The following is a 23,593-nucleotide window of genomic DNA, read 5'->3' on the forward strand; positions in this document are numbered from 1 at the left end:
ATGTGAAGGTTGTGCCCTCAGATTTTGGGTTTATCTCTCACCATTCCTGATAGATCCCATCCTTGAGGAAACCAGGGATATTCCTAAAGGAATTCCTGCAGAGCTTTGACCCAGGAGCTCCAGCCAGGGGTGGTGGCCCAGCCATGCAGTTCATGCTTTTACCTATAGGCAGAGCTCACGTTTAACTCCAATCATCCTGTTTCGAACATAAATCACCCTCCTAGAGCTGGAGCACAGAGGGGAGCAGCACAAAACTGCAGGATCAGATCTGTGTGCCAAATTGTAGGAAGTACAAGGTGAAATAAAGCTGAGTGGTTGCAGTCCTTAGTGGGGCCTTGTGGCTGCAGGTTTCTAATATTGGCAATAATTTAATTCTCTAGAAAACTGACTCCTGTAGTCTCTGTCTCATGTCTGATTTGGGACTAAATTCTGCTTCGAAACAAATATTTGGGATTTGACCTTATAAACACCTTACCACCTACTTACTTCTCCAAATTTAATAAGTTTAATTCTTGTGTTCAAAACCCTGTGGAGGATCCAGGCTCTGCTCTACACACAAGACTTAAAACTGATTATTCAGATTTGCTGCCCTTTATTTCTCTGCTTTTTAATTTTCCTTTTTTTTAATAGACCTTTGACCAATTGAATATTAGGAAGAAATTAAATAGTGTCCCTTACTTGTCAGATAATTCTAGTAGCAAAGCATAATTCCCTCTGCTTTGGTTTAAATGAATTTGAAAATAATGTGACAAAAGTGAAGATGTAGCCTACAAATAGATTCTTGTTTCTGGCTGCCCAGCTTGGATTTCATGGAGAACCCCCAAATGTTGGGATCTGCTCAGTCCTGAGAAGCACCAGCTGTAATTACTGAGGTGTTAAACCACCTGTATATCTTTTACTGAACTGTTTAACAATTCTTGACTTGCATATGGAATCACCTTCAAGGTTTTAATAATGGCACTCACATTTCTAATTGTGCTTCTGAAAAACAAACCCTTGAGATTCTTACCCAAAATGTTCCAAAAAATCAAAGACAAGTCTCTATTCTGATGCTTTATTAAAGGCAGCTTGGAAGTGCTTTGGTGTGGAGTTTTCCTGGTTGGAAACTTGTCTTTTGGGCGGGGAGATTTTTCCAGATGTATTTAAAAGTGGGAACAACTCTCCCAAATAGCAGCTGAGCACAAATCTGGCAGACACTTTTTTCCCTCTTATCATTGAAATAACACTATTTCCAACTCTTCTGGAAATTTCTATTAAAACTATTTCTATGAAGTAAAGTCAGGTTTAAGCTATTCTATTTAACCTGTTCTATTGTCATAAGTGACTTTTCACGCACAGATGTGTAATTGCAAATGTTCACCCCATGAACACTGTGCACTGTAAGGACTCAGACAGAGAGCTGCCTGTGAACTGGCATTTACCTCTGTACAAAGTGATTTAAACACAAAACAGCTTTCCTGGTCATGTAGAACTGCAGGTAAAGAGCTGGATATCTCAGCCTGTACCTCCTGAAGCTGCACTCGTGTGCTGGATGAGTCTGTGGCTGTTGGTCCCCGAGCTTGTGTCGCGGTCCCGCTGCGCCGCCTCGCCCACCAGCACTGTCCCCGGCTTCTGCTGCTGCTCCTGTGCCACCAGGGCCACCCTGGCAGCCCCTCGGGGCGGCCGCTCAACCCTTGCCTCTTGTCCCCTGCAGTGGATCGCATCGTGGGGCTGGACCAGGTGACGGGCATCACGGAGACGGCCTTTGGCTCAGCCTACAAGACCAAGAAGGGCATGTTCCGCACCGTGGGCCAGCTCTACAAGGAGTCCCTGACCAAGCTGATGGCCACGCTGCGCAACACCAACCCCAACTTTGTGCGCTGCATCATCCCCAACCACGAGAAGAGGGTAGGGGCTGCAGGCCACTCCTGGTGCCTGCTTCTCCTTGGTCTCACCTACCCTGAGCCCTGCGGCCTGCCCGGGCCTTCCCTCTCCACTCAGGGCTGTCACACTGGGCACTGGCTACTCAGAGTTCCCTGCACATGCCCTGACTCACCCAGATGGCTTCTGGCCTGAACAACTGAAAGTACACTTTGCCACTGTAATAATTGATTTAATAATAGAATTTAATTTAATTTGTAATGTATTTAATTTATAATTTAATAATATAAATTTATTTTATAATTAATTTAATAATATAATTTAATTTATAATTTAATTAATTTATAATTTAATTAATTTAATTTATCATTTAATAATATAAATTCATTTTATAACTATTTTAATAATTAATTTAATACCAATTAAAAGAATCCGTGTTTTGTTTTGTCCAGGCTGGAAAACTGGACCCACACCTGGTTCTGGATCAGCTCCGATGCAATGGGGTTTTGGAAGGAATAAGGATTTGTCGGCAGGGATTCCCAAACAGGATTGTGTTCCAGGAATTCAGGCAGAGGTAATAGCAGCAGCAACACCCTTTTCAGTTCCTAGGAGCTAAAGTTCCTTTTTAAATAATTGAAGACCCCACATTCCTCCCTTCTCCCCCAGCACAGCTCAAAGAAAATCAAAACCTGATTGTGAGGCCTTGAATTTCATATGTTTAACTACTGCAGTTTATTCTGAAGGCAGTAGGCAAGGGGAACAATCCAAAGTTGGCTGCTGGAAAAGATTCCTGGAGGAATTCCCTAACTGTGCACTTGGTTACTGTAGTTCATGCTACAAATCACTAAGTTTATACTATAAACCACATTGGCCATTGCTGAGTGTAAAGGTGTTTTTTCATTTATAAGTTTATACTAAAAATCATATTGTTTATTGCTGAATGTAAAAGTGTTTTATCATTTGCCTTCCAGGTATGAGATCCTCACTCCCAATGCAATTCCCAAAGGTTTCATGGATGGTAAGCAGGCCTGTGAGCGTATGGTAAGTGTCCATAGCTAAATATTGTCTAAACATTGGAAAATTTCCCTAAATTGTCCTTTTCTTGGTGTAACAACAACGCCCTTGCCTGTGTGTTCAGATCAGGGCCTTGGAGCTGGACCCCAACTTGTACAGAATTGGACAGAGCAAGATCTTCTTCCGAGCTGGAGTCCTGGCACACCTGGAGGAAGAGAGGGACCTGAAGATCACAGACATCATCATCTTCTTCCAGGCGGTGTGCAGGGGATACCTGGCCAGGAAGTGAGTGTGCTCTTGGACTGGATCTTCCCTTGGCTCTCCCAAGCCCCTCTGATGGGGAGCTGTGCTTTAAAACTTGAATTTTAGGAGAGATTTTCTGAGTGTGCTGCCTGAGGAACTGTAATTGTATCCTGGGTATTAAGAGGATTTTTGTCTGGGGAGAATTTGCACCTTCATTCCTTAAGAAAATCTCCTTTCCCTGCTCTTGCCTTTGTGGCATACACAGCCCTAAACAGTGGCTGCAAATTCCTTTGTCTCTCCTCCTGTCCCACTGGAGGTTCCAGGAAGTTCTTTGAAAAGCTGCTTTTTAAAAATTAAAGTAGCTAATCCATCCTGATTTTGTCTTTTTAAGAAAAAAACCTGTTGAGAGTAAGAGCAAACAGACTTTTTATTGGAAATGATGAATGCAGCTCTTGCTCTGACTCTGTAGGAACAAGAACTCATAAATTCACTGTAGTTACTGAAACTTATAAATAAGGCTATTTATGGTCTATAAGTGTTGTAAGGTTGTGTAACCTAAAAATTAAATGATGGTCAGCTGTATTTAACACATCTATTTATTTAACTTCTTGCTGTCTTTAGGGCCTTTGCAAAGAAGCAGCAGCAACTGAGTGCACTGAAAATCCTGCAGAGGAATTGTGCTGCATATTTGAAGCTGAGGCACTGGCAGTGGTGGAGAGTCTTCACCAAGGTTCTTCCTGTTCTGTCTTTTCTCTTTCATTCACCTATAAATAGCTGAGGGCTGGCTCTCACATCTTCATTTCCCACCTGTGCAGGTGAAGCCTCTTCTGCAGGTCACTCGTCAGGAAGAAGAGCTTCAAGCCAAGGATGAGGAGCTGATGAAGGTCAAAGAAAAACAGACAAAAGTGGAGGCAGAGCTGGAGGAAATGGAAAGGAAACATCAACAGGTTTGTGTCCAAGATCGGCTTTTGATATGCAGGACATGGATTATTGTGCTGTGTCCCATGTGAGGGAGCCAAGGAGGGTCAGGTGAGCTGATTCCCACTCTGCTGGAGTGTGGAATGGGAAGATACAGCACTGAAATGTGGAATAGGGTGCAGGAACGTGTTACCAAAACAAAACCTGATTTTGTGGCCTTCCCTGGTTTACAGGAGAAATTCAGTGGCAGTGTCATTCTGTGCCTGGGCTGGGCAGGCTGTGGGCAAACACTTGGGGCAGCTGTGCAGATCTTTGGTGGCTTTCTGTGCTGGCAAAAACTTGGTGAATAAAGGAAGAGCAGTTCCAGTGTCACCTGGAGAGACAAGGAGCTGATGGATGGACCCTCAGTGGGTGGGGGCACTCCAGGGCTGGCAGGCAGTGCCTCCATTCCAGTGACAAGGATGGGGACTGGGACTGGCCAGAAGTGCCAGGATCAGCCCATGGCACTGCCCGGCCACCCTGCAGGAAATGCTGCTGGAGCCAGAGCTGGTGTCCTCTGAACTGCTGCTAAATTATAATTATTTATTATATTGTAGTTTTATGTCTTTTTGTAACTTTTATCTTTTTGTTCTCCTTGTGAGAGGAATTCTATGAACAAGATACATACTAAGGTTTATAACTACAATTGAAATTCTGGGTGCTGCAAGAAATCATGTTAGCAATTTGGTAGATGTTTGGCCATTGTTTCCTCAAATTTAAATTAATCTCAACATCTCAGCAGATTGTTAGGAGGCAGTCAGAGATGTCTCTCTATAAAAGTAGCAAAAGCCTCTTCTGGAAGCCCTTGGTGTGGGATGTGGACATGGGAGGCAGGAACTGGAGCACAATGTGGTCTTGAAGTTCCTCTGTGGCTGTCACAGCTGTAATCTCTCACCAGAGTCTCTGAAGTATCATTTTTAAAGCTTCACTGCCTTTTGTATTTGCAGGTGCTGGAGGAGAAGAACATCCTTGCAGAGCAGCTCCAGGCTGAGACAGAGCTCTTTGCAGAGGCTGAGGAGATGAGGGCTCGCTTGGCTGCCAAAAAACAAGAGCTGGAAGAAATTCTCCATGATTTGGAGTCCAGGGTTGAGGAAGAGGAGGAAAGAAACCAAATATTGCAGAATGAGAAGAAGAAGATGCAGGGCCATATCCAGGTATGGTTATCAGTGACTGGAGGTGGGGAAGTGGGATGGGAAAGCTCCCTCAACTTCTCTACAGGACAGAGGAATTTGGCTCCTGAGTGGAATAAAATGATTCTCCTCTCCTGCCCTGCCCTCATGTCACTTGTGAGAGAAATGTTCCTTTTGGACTGAAATTCAGGGAACATCATGAGGAAATGACTCCTTTGACTTCACTAAGACAATGTCATTTCCTCCACGTTACTTGATTGAGGTGTTTTTGAAAATCAGATTATTTAGATGCTTCCTTTTAAATAATGGTGGCCCTGAAGAAGGGAGCAGCTGAGAACTTACCTGTCTTGAAAAATATTAAAAGTAGTTGAAGAGGGAATAAACTCCACTTCTCACAGCTTTTGATGCAATTAAAAAAATGTCTGTTAATCATATTTAAATGAATCATGCTTAAACCCTCAAAAGCACAGAGCATTATTGCTTTTTAACTCTTGTGTCAATAACTGAACTGGCTCAGCTGTGATACTGAAATAAGGAGGGTTGTTTCCTGTGGAATCTCTTCCCAGATCCTGCTGTTTTTCCACCAGGTGCCCCATTCAGGTGCAGTGTGCTGGGAAGCCTCTGACCAATCAGCCTGATCTGATTGGCTGTCATTAATTACAGATTTTTTATTTTATAGTTGGAATTAGGAGGGTGAAGCCTGTGGCAGTGAGTTTGTGTTTCCTAGAGAGCACATTTCACCTGAAGCTGCAATCCAGAGCATCAAAAATTCCATGTGCATCCCATGGCCCTTCATTCCTCACCAGATCATTCATCCTATCAATGAATCTAACAAAGCAAATGTGGGTTTGCTGTGTGTTAGGGCAAAAGGCTTTTCAAAATGACACATCTTTGTCACTGAGTTAAAAAAACCCAAGTTACCACCTGGATAACCTGGGAAATGCTCAGATGCAGTTGTCTCTGTTCCCAGGACCTGGAGGAACAGCTTGATGAGGAGGAGGGAGCTCGGCAGAAGCTGCAGCTTGAGAAAGTGACAGCTGAAGCAAAGATCAAGAAGATGGAGGAGGAGATCCTGCTGCTGGAGGACCAAAATTCCAAATTTCTGAAGGTGGGAGCAGTGTGCATGGTGGAGGTGCCAAGGGACAGCTCCCAGAGCTGCTGTCACAGGGTCTGAGGCGCCTTTGGGGTGTGAGACACTGGAGAGAAGTTTGGGCTGACATTCCAGAGGGAGTTTGTCATGCACTCTTCCCAGTTTCATGACTCTCCCAAATCTTAGAGCTGGAAAAATGGTTTGTAGCTGCCATTGTTCCCTGCAAACAGTGCTGTCCTAAAGGCAGGCCTGCTGTGTGCTGAATTGCAGGTCTCTCTTGGAAAATAAATGTTCATGGTTCCAAACAGTTCCAATTGATCCTTGATATTGACAATCACTTGAAATAAGATCTGTATCAGAAACAAAATGTGTAATAGAACCTTGTGCTGTCTGACAGCCCCTGTGGGTTCTGTACATTCCTTTATTTGCACTGCTCAGGGACTCTGGAAGCTGTGTTGAAGTTATTTTCCCTCTCCTTTCTCCTCCCCAGGAAAAGAAGCTGATGGAGGATAGGATTGCTGAGTGCTCTTCTCAGCTGGCTGAAGAAGAAGAAAAAGCCAAGAATTTGGCCAAGCTGAAGAACAAGCAGGAGATGATGATCACTGATTTGGAAGGTTTGTAGTGCTCTATTTTATTGAGCAGCCTGCTCTGGTGGAAGGTGTCCTGCCCCAGGAATGAGCTGAGCTTTAAAGTCTCTTCCAACCCAAACCATTCCATGATTCCACCTAAAATGGTTCCATTCCTTTAGCCATTTATTTCTGGTTGTTTTGCCAGTGTTGTCACAAGTTAAACCTGACCCATATGCAACCCTTCTTGATTTGGTGTTGTTTTATTTTAATTACTATAGATACTGCACAACATTAACGAGCTGCCAAGTGAAAGTTGCAAAATAAAAGAGAAAGTTGTTCTCTGAGCCCTAATTTGGTAATGCTTCCTGCACTTGGTGTGTTGGGGCCTGTCTTGGTGCATATTTTGAGGCTGATGTGCTTCTGGAAGGATGCCAGAGTTTTACCTTATCTGTGCAGGCAGGTGCTGAGCTAACAGGGGTAGCAGTGATTGATGAGCCTTATCTTTAACTGTTCATTCAGACTCTTTAAGGTGGGTCTAAGCAAGCTTTACTCACTGGAAAATAATGCTGGAGTAGCTTTGTGCTTAAATCAGGACTAGGAACTTGAGAGATGTGTTTGGTTACAGAGCTAGTCCAAGACTGATGGCCTTAGAAGTGGAAATTAAAGCTTGTATTTAAGGCATGCAATTTCTTGGCTAGGAAAGCAGAGTAAAATGATATTTACTCTTGGAGATGACTGAAGAAGCCATTAAGGTCTCTCTGCTAGAGTCTTGTCACTGCTAGGCACTGATATTTGGGGAAAAAAATTAATTCAGTTTGCTGGGAACTCTCTCAATTACAAAATTGGGTCTTGTGACACTGCTGTCAGTGTCACTCATCAGGAACTTCATGTAAAAACAGAGGGAAAAGTACAAATCTTTGGGAATGTGAAACTGCTTGGAGAAAAGCAGAGTTACCTTGGGTTGTCTGGAAACCCCAAACAGCCCAGGGTGGCCCTGAGGTGGTTCCTGACCTTGGCTCCCTTTCCATCCTGTCCAGGAGCTTTGGAAAGGGTGTGAGGGAAATCCCTGCACCGAGGAGCCACAAGGGATTGAACAAGGGAATGAACTCCTGCTGTCACTCAAAATTGTACATTTGTGCCATTTATTGTACATTTGTGCCATTTATGCCCTTAGAACTGGGCTGAGGCTGTGAACATTACATTACATTACATCATATTACATTACATCATATTACATTACATTACATTATATCGTATTCTATTCTATTCATGCTATACTAAAACTATATTAAAGAAAGAGAAAGGATACATCAGAAGGCTGAACAAGAATGAATAATAAAAACTCACAACTGACTCTTCAGAATCTGACACAGCTGATGGTGATTGGTCATTAATAAAAAACAATTCACAGGAAACCAATCAAACATGCACCTGTTGATAAACAATGTCCAGCCACATTCCAAAGCAGCCAAGCACAGGAGAAGCAATCAGATAATTATTATTTACATTTTTTTCTGAGGCTTCTCAGCTTCCCAGGAGAAGAAATCCTGCAAAGGGATTTTTCAGAGAATATCCCAGTGACAGCTGAGGTTGCTGTGCCCTGCTGGGGGGTGCCTGTCCCAGAGAGCTCCTTGGGGCTGGATATCCCAGCTGCACAATAAATCCCTGGGAGGGAGCTCTCAGGGCTGCAGAGTTTTGCTAAATATTGATGGGACGTGATTAAACAGCACAGACTCTTGTAAAATGGTTTATTCAAGTTTACTTTAAGCTATGCCATTTTCCAGCAGATTTTTGGAGTCTGGCCTAGCCCTTCCAAAGCCATGCAATTGTTCCAGCCCACGGTTTATCTTCTTTTTTGGGTGTTGATGGCTGGGATTATCTGGCCTAACAGCTCAAGCTGCTCTGTCAGATCCCACTCCTTGTTTTCTACCAAGATGTTTCTGTTTCCTCATCTCGAACTATTCACAGTTGTCGGAGACTTTCCCTGACTTTCTGACTAAGTCATGCAGTTCTCCTTTGCTATTTCATTTTTCTGCAGACTGGAGAAAGAATTGAGCAGCATAAATTAAACTTCCCACCCTTCCTGCCACCCCAGAGTCCCTGAGGGTGACGAGAGGGACAATCCCACAGGAATTTAATTCTGTGCTTCCTTTAGAACGCCTGAAAAAGGAGGAGAAGACCCGCCAGGAGTTGGAAAAAGCTAAAAGAAAACTGGATGGGGAAACCACAGACCTGCAGGACCAAATAGCTGAGCTGCAAGCCCAGATTGAGGAGCTGAAGATCCAGCTGGCCAAGAAGGAGGAGGAGCTGCAGGCTGCTGTGGCCAGGTCAGAGTGGGGCAAAGCTGCTCCCCAAAGAGAATTTCCCCTGCCTGCAGTCAGGGCTGGGATAATCCAACAGCAGCCAGCTCTGGAGCCCTGTGCTGAGCACAGAAATGGCAAATTTACAGAAATTCAGGGATCCCTCAGCATCCTGGCTCTGCAAACCTGCACAACGGAGAAGTTTTATGTGGTATAACAGTGTTTGGGCTCTGGAAGCTTTTTAATCTCCCAAATTCGGCCTCGGGAGGGAAAATGTGCATTTCTCAGTGGATCTAAACAAACTGCTGGGCAGGAGAGAATTTATCTGGGTTTGTGTGATACTCCTGCAGTCCCACGTTGTGCTGAACACCACCTGGATTTTTTAAGTATAATTTTGTAGGAAGAGAAAACTCCAGAAATGGAACATTTCTGGGGCAATGATGAGGTCTACAAAATTGGAATACCTGACTGTGAACTAAAGCTTGATAATCCTGATGGTGCACCTTGGTTTTATCTGTGGTACTTTTCATCCATCCCTGGAGCTGTCCAGGCTGGACAGGGCTTGGAGCAACCTGGGATGGAGGAAGGTGTTCCAGCCCGTGAAGGGTGGGAATTTGATGATGTTTAAGGCTCCAACCCACCCATTCTATAAATGTTGATATTTATTTTATTCCAGTGGCAGAGCTGAGCTGTGTTTGTAGCTAATTTAAGCAGGAGGTTCTGGGGAGAGGCAGCCCCAGTAACTGTGGTGCCTGTTTGACAGGGGGGATGAGGAGGCAGTACAGAAGAACAATGCCCTGAAGGTGATCAGGGAGCTGCAGGCTCAGATTGCAGAGCTCCAGGAGGATCTGGAGTCTGAGAAGGCATCGAGGAACAAGGCAGAAAAGCAGAAAAGGGATCTGAGTGAAGAGCTGGAGGCTTTGAAAACTGAACTGGAAGATACCTTGGACACCACTGCAGCACAGCAAGAGCTGAGGTAGGGTCATGGTCTGTGTAAGAAAGCACCACTGAAATTCAGCTGTGATTTATGAAAACTTAAATGCTGATTTTTGGGTAACCCTTTGTGCTTCCTCCAGGACAAAGCGAGAGCAGGAGGTGGCTGAGCTGAAGAAAGCAATTGAGGAGGAAACCAAAAACCACGAAGCCCAGATCCAGGAGATCAGGCAGAGGCATGCCACTGCCCTGGAGGAGCTCTCTGAGCAGCTTGAACAGGCCAAAAGGGTGAGAGGAAAAGGAACTTTCTGCTGCAGGGGTTATTATATGTAGAATAGAATAGAATATATAACATATAACATAAACATATAACACAAACATGTAACATGTAACTTATATTATATTATATTATATTATATTATATTATATTATATTATATTATATTATATTATATATTATATTCTAAATACCATAGGCAGTATGGTTCCTTCCAGGAGACCTGAGCTGAGGCTTTCCATCATCACAGAGCTAAGCTGGCCTCTAAAAATCCATCCCAGCTCTTGAGATTTCTCATGTTGGTTTGACAATGCTGCAGATATTCAGCAGCACATCTGTGCTGTGTCCTCTGGTGACCAGCAGCAGAGGCACAGGTGGATCCCAGCTCCTGGTCTTGTTCAGAAGGAGAATTATTCCATAAAAAAAGAAGTGTCTGGTTTTTGAAATTACACCTGGGGTCATTCACAAATGTGTGTGTGGACAGTTCCTGTCCTGTGGTGATGTTTTTATGTATTGTGAATACTGCACAGTCTTCCTTAGTGTTCTAAATTAGGTGAGAAATGTAGTAGTTAAACTATGATTTTCACCACCTTTATTCACCTGAAAATCTTCTGCATGTCTTCTGCTCCTTATTCAATAAATATTCTCAATAAGAGCATGAAAAGATGGAAAAATACCCTGCAATCTGAAACAAAGCTCCTGTGACAAGCTGGTGTGATGTAGCAGAAATGACACTTAAACATCCCTGGTGCCAGTGATTGCTGTGTGAAAGGCTTCTGACAAATGTCAGTGCTGAGAATTACTTTGTTCTGCACTTCCAGGCTGCTCTGCCCACTCAAATCAGGGCAGCCTTGGTTCACATCTTCCCTTTATTTCTGTGAGATGAGCCATGCTGAGCTCTTAATGGGCACATTCCTTCCTCCTTGCAGTGCTACCAAAACAGTCATTTCCAGGGCTGCCAGCCCAGATCCTGCCCTGCTGCTCCTCACCCTCACCTGGGGCAGAGCAGCCTGGCTTCCTCAGCCTTTGCTGGCACCCAGAATGTTCCACAGCAGCATTTCACACACTGCTGAGCACCTCTGAGCATGGAACCTGATCTGCACAATCATCTGTAGCAGGAAACATCCACCTGCACTACAGAGCTGAACTTCTCCCCTTTTGTCTCCCCCAGTTCAAAGCAAACCTTGAAAAGAACAAGCAGGGCTTGGAGTCTGACAACAAGGAGCTGGCCTGTGAGGTGAAGGTGCTGCAGCAGGTCAAGGCAGAGTCTGAGCACAAGAGGAAGAAACTCGATGCCCAGGTGCAGGAGCTGACTGCAAAGGTGTCAGAAGGGGAGAGGCTCAGGGTGGAGCTGGCTGAGAAGGCAAACAAGCTGCAGGTAAGGCTCTGGGAATCCTAAAATCCTGGAAAACCGTGTGCAGAAATGGCCTGGTGTGGGAGGTGACTCAGCAAGGGCTCTCATGGACCTGGGAGGCCTCAAAGTGGTGCTGTGACATCAGTCCTGAGCTGTGTGACATCAGTCCTGGGCTATGTGAGGGTTCCAGTGGCTTTGAAGGGTTTTCCTTGGCTGGGGACTGAGCAGACTGGGCTGAGCTTTTCCACAGGGATGAACAAAACTTGGTGGTGGCCTCAGGTTTGGTTTGATGCTCCAGGCTGGAGCCTGGCAGGGAGGGGGTGCAAGCGCAGCCCCATTTTCATAGCAAAATGCAGCCATGGCTGACTCTGAGCCCCAGCAGTGAGGACTTCAGGTGAATCCAGGTGAAGCACTTCCAGCAGGGAATGACCCTGCTCTCTGGGGAAGCTTTCAGGCTGTCTCTCAGTGTGTATAAAAGCAGTGTAACCCAAAATAATGAGCTGGCACCTGGCAGTGACCTTTCCTCTCAGTGATGCTTTAGACTAAACCCAGCTGCCACCCTGCTGATCCCTGGATTAATGCTTGCATGAAATAGGTGGTGCTGGAATTAAAAATGGCATTAAAGTGTGAATGCAGGATCAGAGCAAAGTGCTGAATTTTAGAGCTCAGTAGCCTGGCTCTGGTTTTGTTACTGCGCTTCAGGACTGACACTCAGTTTCCTTTTTTGTGGCCAAACCTCAGTGGTTTTAGCTTGCTGTCTCCCTCTGTTGGGCTCTGTGCCTGGAGTCTGCTGAGGTTCTGTGCTGTGCAGCTCCAGCCCCAGTGGGATTTGGGCTGAGCTCTCACCTTTGGGCTGCTTGCCTTGCAGAATGAGCTGGATAATGTCTCCAGTCTGCTGGAGGAGGCAGAGAAGAAAGGGATCAAGTTTGCCAAGGATGCAGCCAGTCTGGAATCCCAGCTCCAGGATACACAGGTGTGTGTGCAGCAGAGCTGGGCTGGCCATGGAGCTCTGCTCCTCAGGGAGCTGCTGACAGAAAACACATTTTCATTTCATGCTTTGGAAAGTCCCTTTGGGCAGCAGCTGAATTTCCTGCTCAGCCCAGTGAGATGGGATGGGTTGGGATGGCTCAGCCACGTGGGGAACCAAGTTTTCATTATCTGAGCTTCACTTCCTGAGAGTTGGGAGTTCTGGTTTATGTCTTTGTCTCTGAGGGAGATAAGAATCAAATAAACCCTTCCCAGGCAGAATTTAATGTCAATATCCTTGGGATATGTGAGGAACAGGAGTCTTCTACTGACAGCTTCAAATTCTTACAGCTCAAGTTCAAACTGTCAGATTTTGGTTCTTAATTAAGAAAATGCAGCTTTGTGCAAATATTTATCACTTCAATACATTTTATCATGCCTGTATTAAAGTTCTAATGGTGACCACTTAACTGTGAATAATGTTAATCACAACTGGAGGGGTTTGTAGGGAGCAGGATGGGGGTTGCACCTTCCATTACTTTGTTATGACAGAAGTTTCCACCTTTAAAGTGACCTTTATATTGAACCAATGCAGAAAACCTGGAAGCATGCTGCCATTGCAGGATTTGCTGCTCCATGTTCTTCTCAGGTGGTTTTTAATAGGTGCTCTGTGTTTGTCTGAAAAAAGAAAAAATCCATTTTGCAGGTGACTTCTGTGCCACTCCCTTGAAAGATGGGAAAGTATCATCCCTGAATTTCTAGAGCAGACTCTGGCAGGGGTTCCCTGAGCAGAAATCTGCTTTATGAAGGTTTAAATGTGTCCACAATGAATGGTCAGTGGCTTCTTGAGACCCCAAATAACTTATATCTTCATAAAGCATGTCCTTGTCCCCAAATCTGAGGGAAAATAAACCTGGGAGTCCCCGTGAGGAGCTGTGGGGGTTTGGGAGCCCACTCAGCCCTGCCCGTGCTGTGTCTCAGGAGCTGCTCCAGGAGGAGACCCGCCAGAAGCTCAACCTCAGCAGCAGGATAAGGCAGCTGGAGGAGGAGAAGAACAACCTGCAGGAGCAGCAGGAGGAGGAGGAGGAGGCCAGGAAGAACCTGGAGAAGCAGATGCTGGCCCTGCAGGCCCAGGTAGGCTGCTGGGAGTGGCAGCCCTTGTGTGAGGAGCTGTCCCAAGCTGGTGTCCCAGAGCTTTGAGGGGCACATCATGGCACTTCCACGGTGCTGGGGCAGATTTTGGAGCCAAGTTCCCATTGAAGTAATAATTCTGTGTCCCCTGAACTGTGATGGGCAGGGCTGGGGCCTCTGGGAGCCTGAGAAGTGCCAGGTTTGTGTTCCCTTAGCCTGCAGGAACTGCTCCTGCTGCTGTGCTGTGCCCCTGTGCCTTTGCTCCCCCTGGTGATGCTCTAAGGGGCTCCACTTGCTCTTGTTGAATTTCAGTTGGCCGAGGCCAAGAAGAAGGTGGATGATGACTTGGGAACCATTGAAGGGCTGGAGGAGACCAAGAAGAAGCTGCTGAAGGACATGGAGTCCCTCAGCCAGCGCCTGGAGGAGAAGGCCCTGGCCTACGACAAGCTGGAGAAGACCAAGAACCGCCTGCAGCAGGAGCTGGATGACCTGATGGTGGATCTGGACCACCAGCGCCAGATTGTCTCCAACCTGGAGAAGAAGCAGAAGAAGTTTGATCAGGTACTGCAGTCTCCTGCCACCTGCCTGGCTTTTTGGGGTTTTTAAATGGCACCTGGTTATTGCTGCTGAGCCTGGTGGGAAGGAGGGTCTTGCTGTGGTTATTAGTAACTCTGTGAGCAGCTGGCCTTTGCTAGGAGCAGGCTGTCACTCCCAGTTCTGTGAGCCAGGTTCCATCTCTGAGGCTTGTTAGAGCAGGTGACCATGTAGAAAAAGAGAATTATGCTGGAACAGAAACTTTAGAGTTTTATTGTAGTCCCTCAAGGTAGACTAAAAAGGATCTGAAAGATGAGACTCATGAAACTCCAGTATTGATGAGTGGCTTGCTCTCCTCCTCTCACCCCAGAGCAGCTGTAGCTGTTCCCTCACTTGCACTTTGATCACAGCTGAGGGACCAGACAGCTCCTGAAGGCCAGTTAAGCACTGAACATGAACCTCTTCCTGAGTAAAACACCTGAGGCAGGGAGGACCTGGCTGTAGAGCTTAGGAGATGGATTCATTGTTTCTCCTGTCCAGATGCTGGCAGAAGAAAAGAACATTTCTGCCCGGTATGCAGAGGAGCGGGACCGTGCTGAGGCAGAGGCCAGGGAGAAGGAAACCAAAGCCCTGTCCCTGGCCAGGGCCCTGGAGGAGGCCCTGGAAGCCAAGGAGGAATTTGAGAGGCAGAACAAGCAGCTGCGGGCAGATATGGAAGACCTGATGAGCTCCAAAGATGATGTGGGCAAAAATGTGAGTATGGTTCCAAAAATGTGAGTATAATTCCAAAAATGTGAGTATGGTTCCACAGGCTGTTTGTTCCAGCCTGGGGATAGCAGGGAAATCTCCCTGCCTGGAGAAGGGGCTGTGTGGTGGTGTTCACAGGGGTCCCAGGACCAGGGAAGAGATGAGAATCTTTGACTCCATGTTCAGAAGGCTGATTTATTATTTTGTGATATATACATTATTTTAAAACTATACTAAAAGAATAGAAGAAAGGATTTCATCAGAAGGCTTGAAAGGAAAGGAAAAGAATGATAATAAAACCTTGTGACTGACCAGAGAGTCCTTGCCAGCTGACTGTGATTGCCCATTAATTAGAAACAACCACATGAGACCAATCACAGATGCACCTGTTGCATTCCACAGCAGCAGATAACCACTGTTTACATTTTGTTCCTGAGGCCTCTCAGTTTCTCAGGAGAAAAATCCTGGCAAAAGGATTTTACATAAAATATCATGGCTACATGTCTGTGCACTAGAGCAGAACTTTCTGAAGCTCACCCAAAATGCTGGAGGAATTAATGCCCAGCATAATTGTTAACATCTTCAAGAGCTGTGTTCTCACCCTCACGGGGATCCCACATATCAGTTTTGTACGTTTGGGTCAGTGGAGGTGGGACTGCAGTCAGACAGAGCTGGTTTTGCGTTGCAGCTGTGACAGATCAGCCACTCCCGATTTGTGTGTTGCTGGGCATATTTATTGTGTGTAAATGAGGGATCATGAGGATTTCTGTTACCTTTGGTCAAGCTGAGTTGCAGGACATGGTTGGACCAAAGGCAGAGCAGAACTGTGACCCCTTAGTGTCCTCCCTGCTGCACCCAGCTGAGGCAAAGGGACCAGGGGAGCCACTGCCCTCCCTGCTCTCAGAGCTGCTGCTGGGAGAGCCCCAAGGACTGCTCTGAGCAGAGTTTGTGCTGCAGGTCCATGAGCTGGAGAAGTCCAAGAGAACCCTGGAGCAGCAGGTGGAGGAGATGAGGACTCAGCTGGAGGAGCTGGAGGATGAGCTGCAGGCCACAGAAGATGCCAAGCTCCGTCTGGAGGTGAACATGCAGGCCATGAAGGCCCAGTTTGACAGAGACCTGCAAGCCAGAGATGAGCAGAACGAGGAGAAGAAGAGGATGCTGGTGAAACAAGTACGTGTGCTTTACTCTGTGTTGTAGGCAGGAGGGGAGGAAGGGCTTTGAGCACAATTCTGGGCCTCTGTGCTACCAGAAAAATAAACCCCTTTGCTTAAAGACTTCATCCAGTGGAAACCCCAAACCACAGCATTTTTACAAACCATAAATAGTTCTGGCTGAGGGGTGGCCACTGTCCCCAGGCAGGGTCAGGTGGTGCTGGTGGCCTCCAAAGCCACTCCAGGAGTTTGGCTGTTGCTGCCTGGGTATATTCCCGGGACAGGGATACCTCAGGTGCATTTTCAAGCCCATCCTATTTGATGTCCAGGAACAAATCCATGGATGCTGAGATAGATTTTTAACAGTTTCCTAAATGCAAATCATGGCAGAGCTTCCAAGTTTCCAGACTTGAGAATTCTCGGAACACAGAAATCAGAAAAGCCTCAAGAAATGCCTTTAGGGGACAAAGCTGTTGTTATCTGAACTGGACAAGAGCTCCTGACCTTGCAATGGGAGGGAGATTTGCTTCAAAACAGAATATTCTTTCATGTTGGTAACCTGTGGCACCTGTGGCATTTCTGGTTCAGTTTGTTTTTGCATCGGTTTGGCCCAGCCCATGTTGCCTGGCTGTTCACACACTCTTGTTTTGTTTCATTTTGGGAAGAGAAGTTGCTGGTGTATAAGTGCCAGTAACAGGGTGTTCAAAGGGAATGGCTTCATTGTTGTCTTGAGACAATGAGGTGATTCTACTTCTTATTTTCCATCAGAGTTAGCTCCATCTGCCCTGGAGCCATCCCCTGGGGTGGATGGCAGTGTGGGCATGAGGCTGAGATGGAAATCAGAAGGGAGTCCCAGAAGCTGAGTCCCTTCCTGGGGTTTCCCTTGTGCTCAGTGCACAGATCTCTCATCCATTTGGGACCTGGCCTTGGCTGCCTTCCCTTGGGCTGTGCCATGGGGAGGGGTCCCTGGGTGCCAGCCTGGCCCTGTCTGGTGCTGATGCTGGTGCTGCCCCTGTGCCCTGGGTGCCAGCCTGGCCCTGCCCAGCCTGGCAGGGGCTGAGCTGGTGCTGTCCCCATGCCAGGTGCGGGAGCTGGAGGCAGAGCTGGAGGACGAGCGCAAGCAGCGCGCTCTGGCCGTGGCAGCCAAGAAGAAACTGGAGATGGACCTGAAGGACCTGGAGGGGCAGATTGAGGCTGCAAACAAGGCTCGGGATGAGGCCATCAAACAGCTCAGGAAGCTCCAGGTAGGCACAACTGGTCAGGGGGCTGGGGGCTGTCCTTGGGGGTTGCCCAGGGGCTGCTTCTATTCAGTACAGCTGCAATTGAGGGCAGGAGGAGAACCAGACTCCACTGATGGGTCTGAAAGTGTCCAGCCTGGATGTATCATCTGGGCAAAACTCATCCTTATACAGAATCACAGGATGGTTTGGGTTGGAAGGGACCCTGAAGCTAATCTTGTTCCAAACTCTCCTGCCACAAAACCACTTTGCACATCCCTGGCAGTGCCCAAGGCCAGGCTGGACAGGGCTTGGAGCAGCCTGGGACAGTGGAAGATGTCCATGCCATGGCAGGGGTGGCACTGATGATAATTAAGGGTGCTTCCAGCTCAGGTAATTCTAAGATTCCACTCTATAATTCTGTGGAACGCTTGAAGTCTTGGAATGTGACATTTCTGACCAGGCTTTGAGGGGTGGAAAGATGAGAAAATGAAATTTAAGAATACAGAATAACTGGAAATGCCTTTAAGTGAGATGAAGCCACTTTGGGAGAACAGCCTTATCTCTTAGGGGCTGAAATGCCTCAGAGCTGGAAGGGGCTGATTGTCTTGATGCAGTCTGGCTGTGCCTCACCCTGCTCTCCACCTGCAGGCTCAGATGAAGGACTACCAGCGGGAGCTGGAAGAGGCCCGAGCATCCAGGGATGAGATCTTTGCCCAGTCCAAAGAGAGTGAGAAGAAGCTCAAAAGTCTCGAAGCAGAAATACTCCAACTCCAAGAGGTGAGATGGAAATCCAAGAGACTGGTTTTTCTTGTCCCTGTGCCTCTCCTGTCTGCTTTAGCTGCAGGGCAAGGCTTGCAGCAGTTGCCCAGACCCACCACACTTCCCTTGGATCCTTCACAGATAACCTGGCACTGCCTGGAGCTTCTCCAGGTGGACTTGAGTGGCCTTCAGACCTCAGTGTGGCACTTGTGGAGCATTTCATTGTCCTTAGGAAATGCTTGAGTGTTTCTGCCACTTAATGCAGATGTATAATCTGTGGTTCAGTGCAGTGTGTGCTGTTGTGCTGAAGCTTTTTAACTTTTATTCTCCTTGTCTTCATGCTGAGAATTCTGTGAGAGCCTAAAACATTTGCTTAATTTAGCTCCTACTTTACAGTGACTGTGTCTATCAGAACGTGGAGCACAGTGGTTTCTCCTGCTGCTGAGGGCTTGAGAGTTACTGATCTCCACAGATTTTTTTTCCCTTTGCCTTGGGTGAGGAACATTTCAGGGACAGGGAGAAGTAACTGCCCTGCAGTCCCGGGGCAATGAGGGAACATCCAGCTGAGTGTCCTGCTGCCTTATCCATCAAACCCCAGGAATATCCCAGTTCACAGCCTCTCCCAGGGGCTGTTGAGGCTGTGTCCCAGAGGCTGGGGGGTGCCTGGGACTGCCCTGACTCTTTCCCCCACCGTGGCAGGAGTTTGCGGCGTCGGAGCGCGCGCGGCGGCACGCGGAGCAGGAGCGCGACGAGCTGGCAGACGAGATCGCCAACAGCGCCTCTGGGAAGTGAGTCAGGCTGGGCTGGGGCAGGGAACGGCCTGGGCTGGGCCAGGATGGAGCTCAGGGAAAGGTCCTTCCCCCAGAGGGTGCTGGCACTGCCCAGGCTCCCCAGGGAACAGCTCCGAGGCAGCCAGAGCTCCAGGACATGCCAGGGTGGGAGTGTTGGGGTGTCTGTGCAGGGACAGGAGCTGGATCCTTGTGGGTCCCTTCCAGCTCAGGAGTCTCCCTGATGCTAAGTGACCTCCCCAGGAGCTCTGTTGGTTCTGGATGCCCCTGACCCCTTCCCCTGTGCAGGTCAGCCCTGCTGGACGAGAAGCGCCGGCTGGAGGCTCGGATTGCCCAGCTGGAGGAGGAGCTGGAGGAGGAGCAGAGCAACATGGAGCTGCTCAATGAGCGCTTCCGAAAGACCACACTGCAGGTGAGCCCGGGGCAGCTGCTGCTGGCTCTGATGTGCACTGAGCCCCTGGTGGCACTGAGTGACCCCTGTCCTTCCCTGTGACAGTGTTCACTGGGGTTTTAGGATGAGGGAAGAGATGAGGATCTGACTCCATGTTTCAGAAGGCTTGATTTATTATTTTATGATATATATTATATTGAAACTATACTAAAAGAATAGAAGAAAGGATTTCATCAGAAGGCTAGCTAAGAATAGAAAAAGGAAAGAAAGAAAACAAAAGCTTGTGTCTTGGACAGAGTCCGAGCCAGCTGACTGTGATTGGCCATTAAGTAGAAACAACCACACAAGACCAACCACAGATCACCTGTTGCATTCACAGCAGCAGATAATCATTGTTTACATTTTGTTCCTGAGGTCTCTCAGCTTCTCAGGAGAAGAAAAATCTTAAGGAAAGGATTTTCCATAAAATGTGTCTGTGACGCCTCCCTGCAGGTGGACACGCTCAATGCGGAGCTGGCCGGCGAGCGCAGCGCGGCCCAGAAGAGTGAGAACGCGCGGCAGCAGCTGGAGAGGCAGAACAAGGAGCTCAAGGCCAAGCTGCAGGAGCTGGAGGGCTCTGTCAAATCCAAATTCAAGGCAACAATTTCTACTCTAGAAGCCAAGATTGCACAGCTTGAAGAACAGCTCGAGCAGGAAGCCAAGTAAGGGGACAAGACCTGGTTGCCTGTGGGGGTTGAATGGCTGGAAGTTCCATGCTGGACGTTTCTGAAGGGCCTTGGGTGTATTGTCTGGAGACTCCTGTTCAGGGAATAAACTTTTAACAAGGCAGCTGTAGAGTAACTGGGGCTGGGAGCTCCAGAATGGATTTGCTTCCTGCACCAGCTGCATGAACTCTGCAAGGTGTTGATGTCCCAGAGCCACAAGGTGCTGCAGTAGTTTCCTGGGACAAGGTGAAATGTTCCCTGGGTGCTTGGTTAGAGGAACAGCTTATGTTGGACAGCTTGAGATGAATCCTGTGCTCTCCAGAAGTCTTTCTTTGGTGAATTACCCATCTGTCCTTGAATCCTATTCTCAAAATTCACTTCTTTAGCTGGTTTGCAGGTGGAGCTTGTCCCTCCACCACCTCTGTCCTTTCTGTGCTCTGGGCTCGGCAGCAGGATTGTGTTACTGGCTAAGCAGCAACCTTAAAGCTGCTCTGTCCAATCTCCTTGTGAAGGCAACCCTCTGAGTCCTCTTTGTGCCATGGTCACATTGCCCCAGGGCTAAGGCTTTGTGCTCTGAGAGCTGCATCCCTGTATTTCTGCATCTAGGCATTGCTGTGTCTGGCATGCCTAGAGCTCTGTACCAGGGGGCAGATCAGGCAGTGGCACCAATGCTGGTTTTGGGCTGTTGCAGGGAAAGAGCAGCTGCCAACAAGCTGGTGAGGCGCACGGAGAAGAAGCTGAAGGAGGTGTTCATGCAGGTGGAGGATGAACGGCGCCATGCGGACCAGTACAAGGAGCAGGTGGGTGGGGGCCTCAGTGAAACCTCCTGGGGTGGGAAGGGCTGGTGAGGAGGAACTGTAATGGAAAGGGAATTAGAGGGGTGATTAAGCCCAGCAGGGATTGTGTGTGTGTGTGTGTGTGTGTGAGCTCTGCTGGGACAGGCTCTCCCAGGCTCTGTGGTGTTCCAGGGTCCAGGCTGGAGCCTGAACGAGTTTGTGCTCCATCCCCAGTGAGAGCTGTGCTGCATCCCCAGTGAGGGCTGTGTTGCATTCCCAGTCAGGGCTGTGTTGCATTCCCAGTCAGGGCTGTGTTGCATTCCCAGTGAGAACTGTGCTGCATCCACAGTGAGGGCAGTGCTGCATTCCCAGTGAGGGCTGTGCTGCATCCCCAGTCAGGCTGCAGCTCTGGGGTGACCCCGGGTGCTGGTTTGGTTGCAGATGGAGAAGGCCAATGCCAGGATGAAGCAGCTGAAGCGGCAGCTGGAGGAGGCAGAGGAGGAGGCCACGCGCGCCAACGCCTCGCGGCGCAAGCTGCAGCGCGAGCTGGACGATGCCACAGAGGCCAACGAGGGGCTGAGCAGGGAGGTCAGCACCCTCAAAAACAGGCTAAGGTCAGTGCCCTTGAACGCTGGGACTGAGATTGACCTGAGCCCACAGAACCCCCTGGGGAACATCCAGCTGGGGAGCTGCTGGGGTTAGGGATGGCTCAAACTGGAGCCATGAGAACGAGAACAAGAATAACCTTGTTCTCATTACCATGGCTCATTACCATGAGCCATCAAACTGGAGCCATGGTAATGAGAACAAGAATATTCCATGGGGATATTCTTGACAGCTGCAGGGATGGGTGGGATATTGGGGAAGGGAGGGTGGGCAGGCCCTGGCACAGGGTGCCCAGAGCAGCTGTGGCTGCCCCTGCATCCCTGGCAGTGCCCAAGCCAGGCTGGACAGAGTTTGGAGCAGCCTGGTGGGAGATCCCCCTGCCATGGTAGGGGTGGAACGGGCTGAGCTCTAAGATCCCCCCAGCCCAGCCCGTGCCGTGCCCCTGGGCGGGCCCGGGCGGTGCAGGAGCCTCTCCCAGCGCCGCTCTCCGTCCGCAGGAGGGGGGGACCCATCACCTTCTCCTCGAGCCGCTCGGGCCGGCGGCAGCTGCACATCGAGGGTGCCTCGCTGGAGCTGTCGGACGACGACGCCGAGAGTAAAGGCAGCGACGTGAACGAGGCTCCGCCAGCCCCCTCCGAGTAGCCCCGGCCCCGCCTGCATGCAGAGACCTTTCCAGCCCCGCAGGAGCGCCCCAGGAGCGCCCTGCCCTGCCCTCGGAACTGCCTTGTGGCCGGAAAGCTGCCTTACGACCCTCGGCATGTGCTACAAGGTTCCTTATCATAGGTCAACCATGTCTTAAGGCTCTCCAGCCTCACCACACTGTACCCTGCTTCAGATATAGGTACAACTGCTTTTTTATATATAGTAAACAACCGGGATCGTCTCTGTTCAGTGCATCTCTTTTCCAGATACTCATTGTAAAGCCATTTTATAAAGCATCATGTGAAGGATGAAACTTTTTTTTATCGATCCAGAAGCGTCATTCCCAGCGGGTGGGGGGCCAGGACAGACCCCTTGCCGTGGCTGTGCATGCCTTGTGTCCAGCAGCATCCTTCAGGCTCCGGGCTGGCCGCAGCCTCTCGGATCAGTGAAGACCAAACCGCTCCCATTTCTTTCTTTTCTCCCAATTGTTGTGATCCGCACACGACCCCTGAGTGAACTGTGAAAAACGGCCTTGGGAAGTGTTAGAGGGAAGTGTAGGGATGAGTGAGTAGTGTCTGTTTTTATCCTGCAATCCCATTTGAAGTGTTCTCAGCTCCATCCGTTCGTGTCCATGCAGTCCAGGCACACTGAGGTGGGTCCCGTCCCCGCACAGCCTGTGGAGCTCAGAGCCCCCCGGGCTGGGAGAATGTGAACACCAGTGGGAAATAAACACACAGCACAGGCAAAACTAATTTATTAATGTGAGGCCGAGCCAGGCTGTGGGGGCCCTGGGTCCTATGGGGCTCCCGCCCTGGATGGATGGATGTTGCCTGCCTACAGTTAACATGCCAGTGGATGTGAATCCTTTTTTTTTTTGTTGTTGTTTTGTTGTTGTTTTTTTTATTTTGAGCAGTATTACAGTGAGTAGTTAGCGTTTTTTGTTTAAATAGCTGAAAACTGACATTACAGAAAGTGCCTTAGACACTACAGTACTAAGACAACGTTACATATATAATTTGCCTATATAACAATGATTTAATGTATTAATTTTGACTGTGCTTCATATCATGTACCTCTCTAGTCCAAGTGGTATTATTGATATTAGTGACAATGAATCAGTGTTAACTAGGAAACTTCCTCTGCCACATGCTCAAAACCCATGGATTTCCCTTTTTGGTTAAAAGCTTTAACATCTGTCGCAAAGGTTTTGTTGTGTGTATTTGGATATTTTTAATCAAACTGGCTGTTGACCACCAGGCGTCTGACTGCAAATATCTTGTTTTCTTGTATACCCATATTTCTAGACAATGATTTTTGTAAGACAATAAATTTATTCATTATAGATGCGGCCGCCTGCTCTGTTTACTTACTGGAAGAGCTCTCCCGAGGCTGGCATAGACCTTAATAAACGAGATATGACTGGAAGCTGCATTTTCCCTTCCTCCTCTTTTG

General features: G+C 48.1%; 1 protein-coding gene across 4 annotated transcripts in view; it reads left to right on the top strand.

Annotated features, from left to right (window-relative positions):
• The window catches only part of MYH10 (myosin heavy chain 10), an 84,198-nt gene extending 60,715 nt beyond the window's left edge, over positions 1–23,483 (top strand). For all 4 annotated transcript variants that reach the window (XM_074555317.1, XM_074555319.1, XM_074555318.1 and 1 more), the window contains 26 exons: positions 1,694–1,887; positions 2,313–2,434; positions 2,832–2,901; positions 2,999–3,159; positions 3,739–3,847; positions 3,933–4,064; positions 5,022–5,228; positions 6,175–6,312; positions 6,785–6,908; positions 9,019–9,190; positions 9,927–10,139; positions 10,240–10,384; positions 11,544–11,750; positions 12,595–12,699; positions 13,674–13,826; positions 14,136–14,384; positions 14,898–15,110; positions 16,062–16,274; positions 17,338–17,499; positions 18,124–18,252; positions 18,934–19,022; positions 19,311–19,434; positions 19,906–20,114; positions 20,809–20,917; positions 21,335–21,507; positions 21,997–23,483. In XM_074555317.1, the coding sequence (XP_074411418.1) occupies positions 1,694–1,887; positions 2,313–2,434; positions 2,832–2,901; positions 2,999–3,159; positions 3,739–3,847; positions 3,933–4,064; positions 5,022–5,228; positions 6,175–6,312; positions 6,785–6,908; positions 9,019–9,190; positions 9,927–10,139; positions 10,240–10,384; positions 11,544–11,750; positions 12,595–12,699; positions 13,674–13,826; positions 14,136–14,384; positions 14,898–15,110; positions 16,062–16,274; positions 17,338–17,499; positions 18,124–18,252; positions 18,934–19,022; positions 19,311–19,434; positions 19,906–20,114; positions 20,809–20,917; positions 21,335–21,507; positions 21,997–22,141 (4,067 nt within the window). In that variant the 3' untranslated portion in view covers positions 22,142–23,483. The remainder of the gene's footprint in view (positions 1–1,693; positions 1,888–2,312; positions 2,435–2,831; positions 2,902–2,998; positions 3,160–3,738; positions 3,848–3,932; positions 4,065–5,021; positions 5,229–6,174; positions 6,313–6,784; positions 6,909–9,018; positions 9,191–9,926; positions 10,140–10,239; positions 10,385–11,543; positions 11,751–12,594; positions 12,700–13,673; positions 13,827–14,135; positions 14,385–14,897; positions 15,111–16,061; positions 16,275–17,337; positions 17,500–18,123; positions 18,253–18,933; positions 19,023–19,310; positions 19,435–19,905; positions 20,115–20,808; positions 20,918–21,334; positions 21,508–21,996) is intronic.
• Positions 23,484–23,593: the final 110 nt, after the last annotated feature.

Source organism: Zonotrichia albicollis, chromosome 19, assembly GCF_047830755.1.
Source record: "Zonotrichia albicollis isolate bZonAlb1 chromosome 19, bZonAlb1.hap1, whole genome shotgun sequence".
NCBI lineage: Eukaryota > Metazoa > Chordata > Aves > Passeriformes > Passerellidae > Zonotrichia > Zonotrichia albicollis.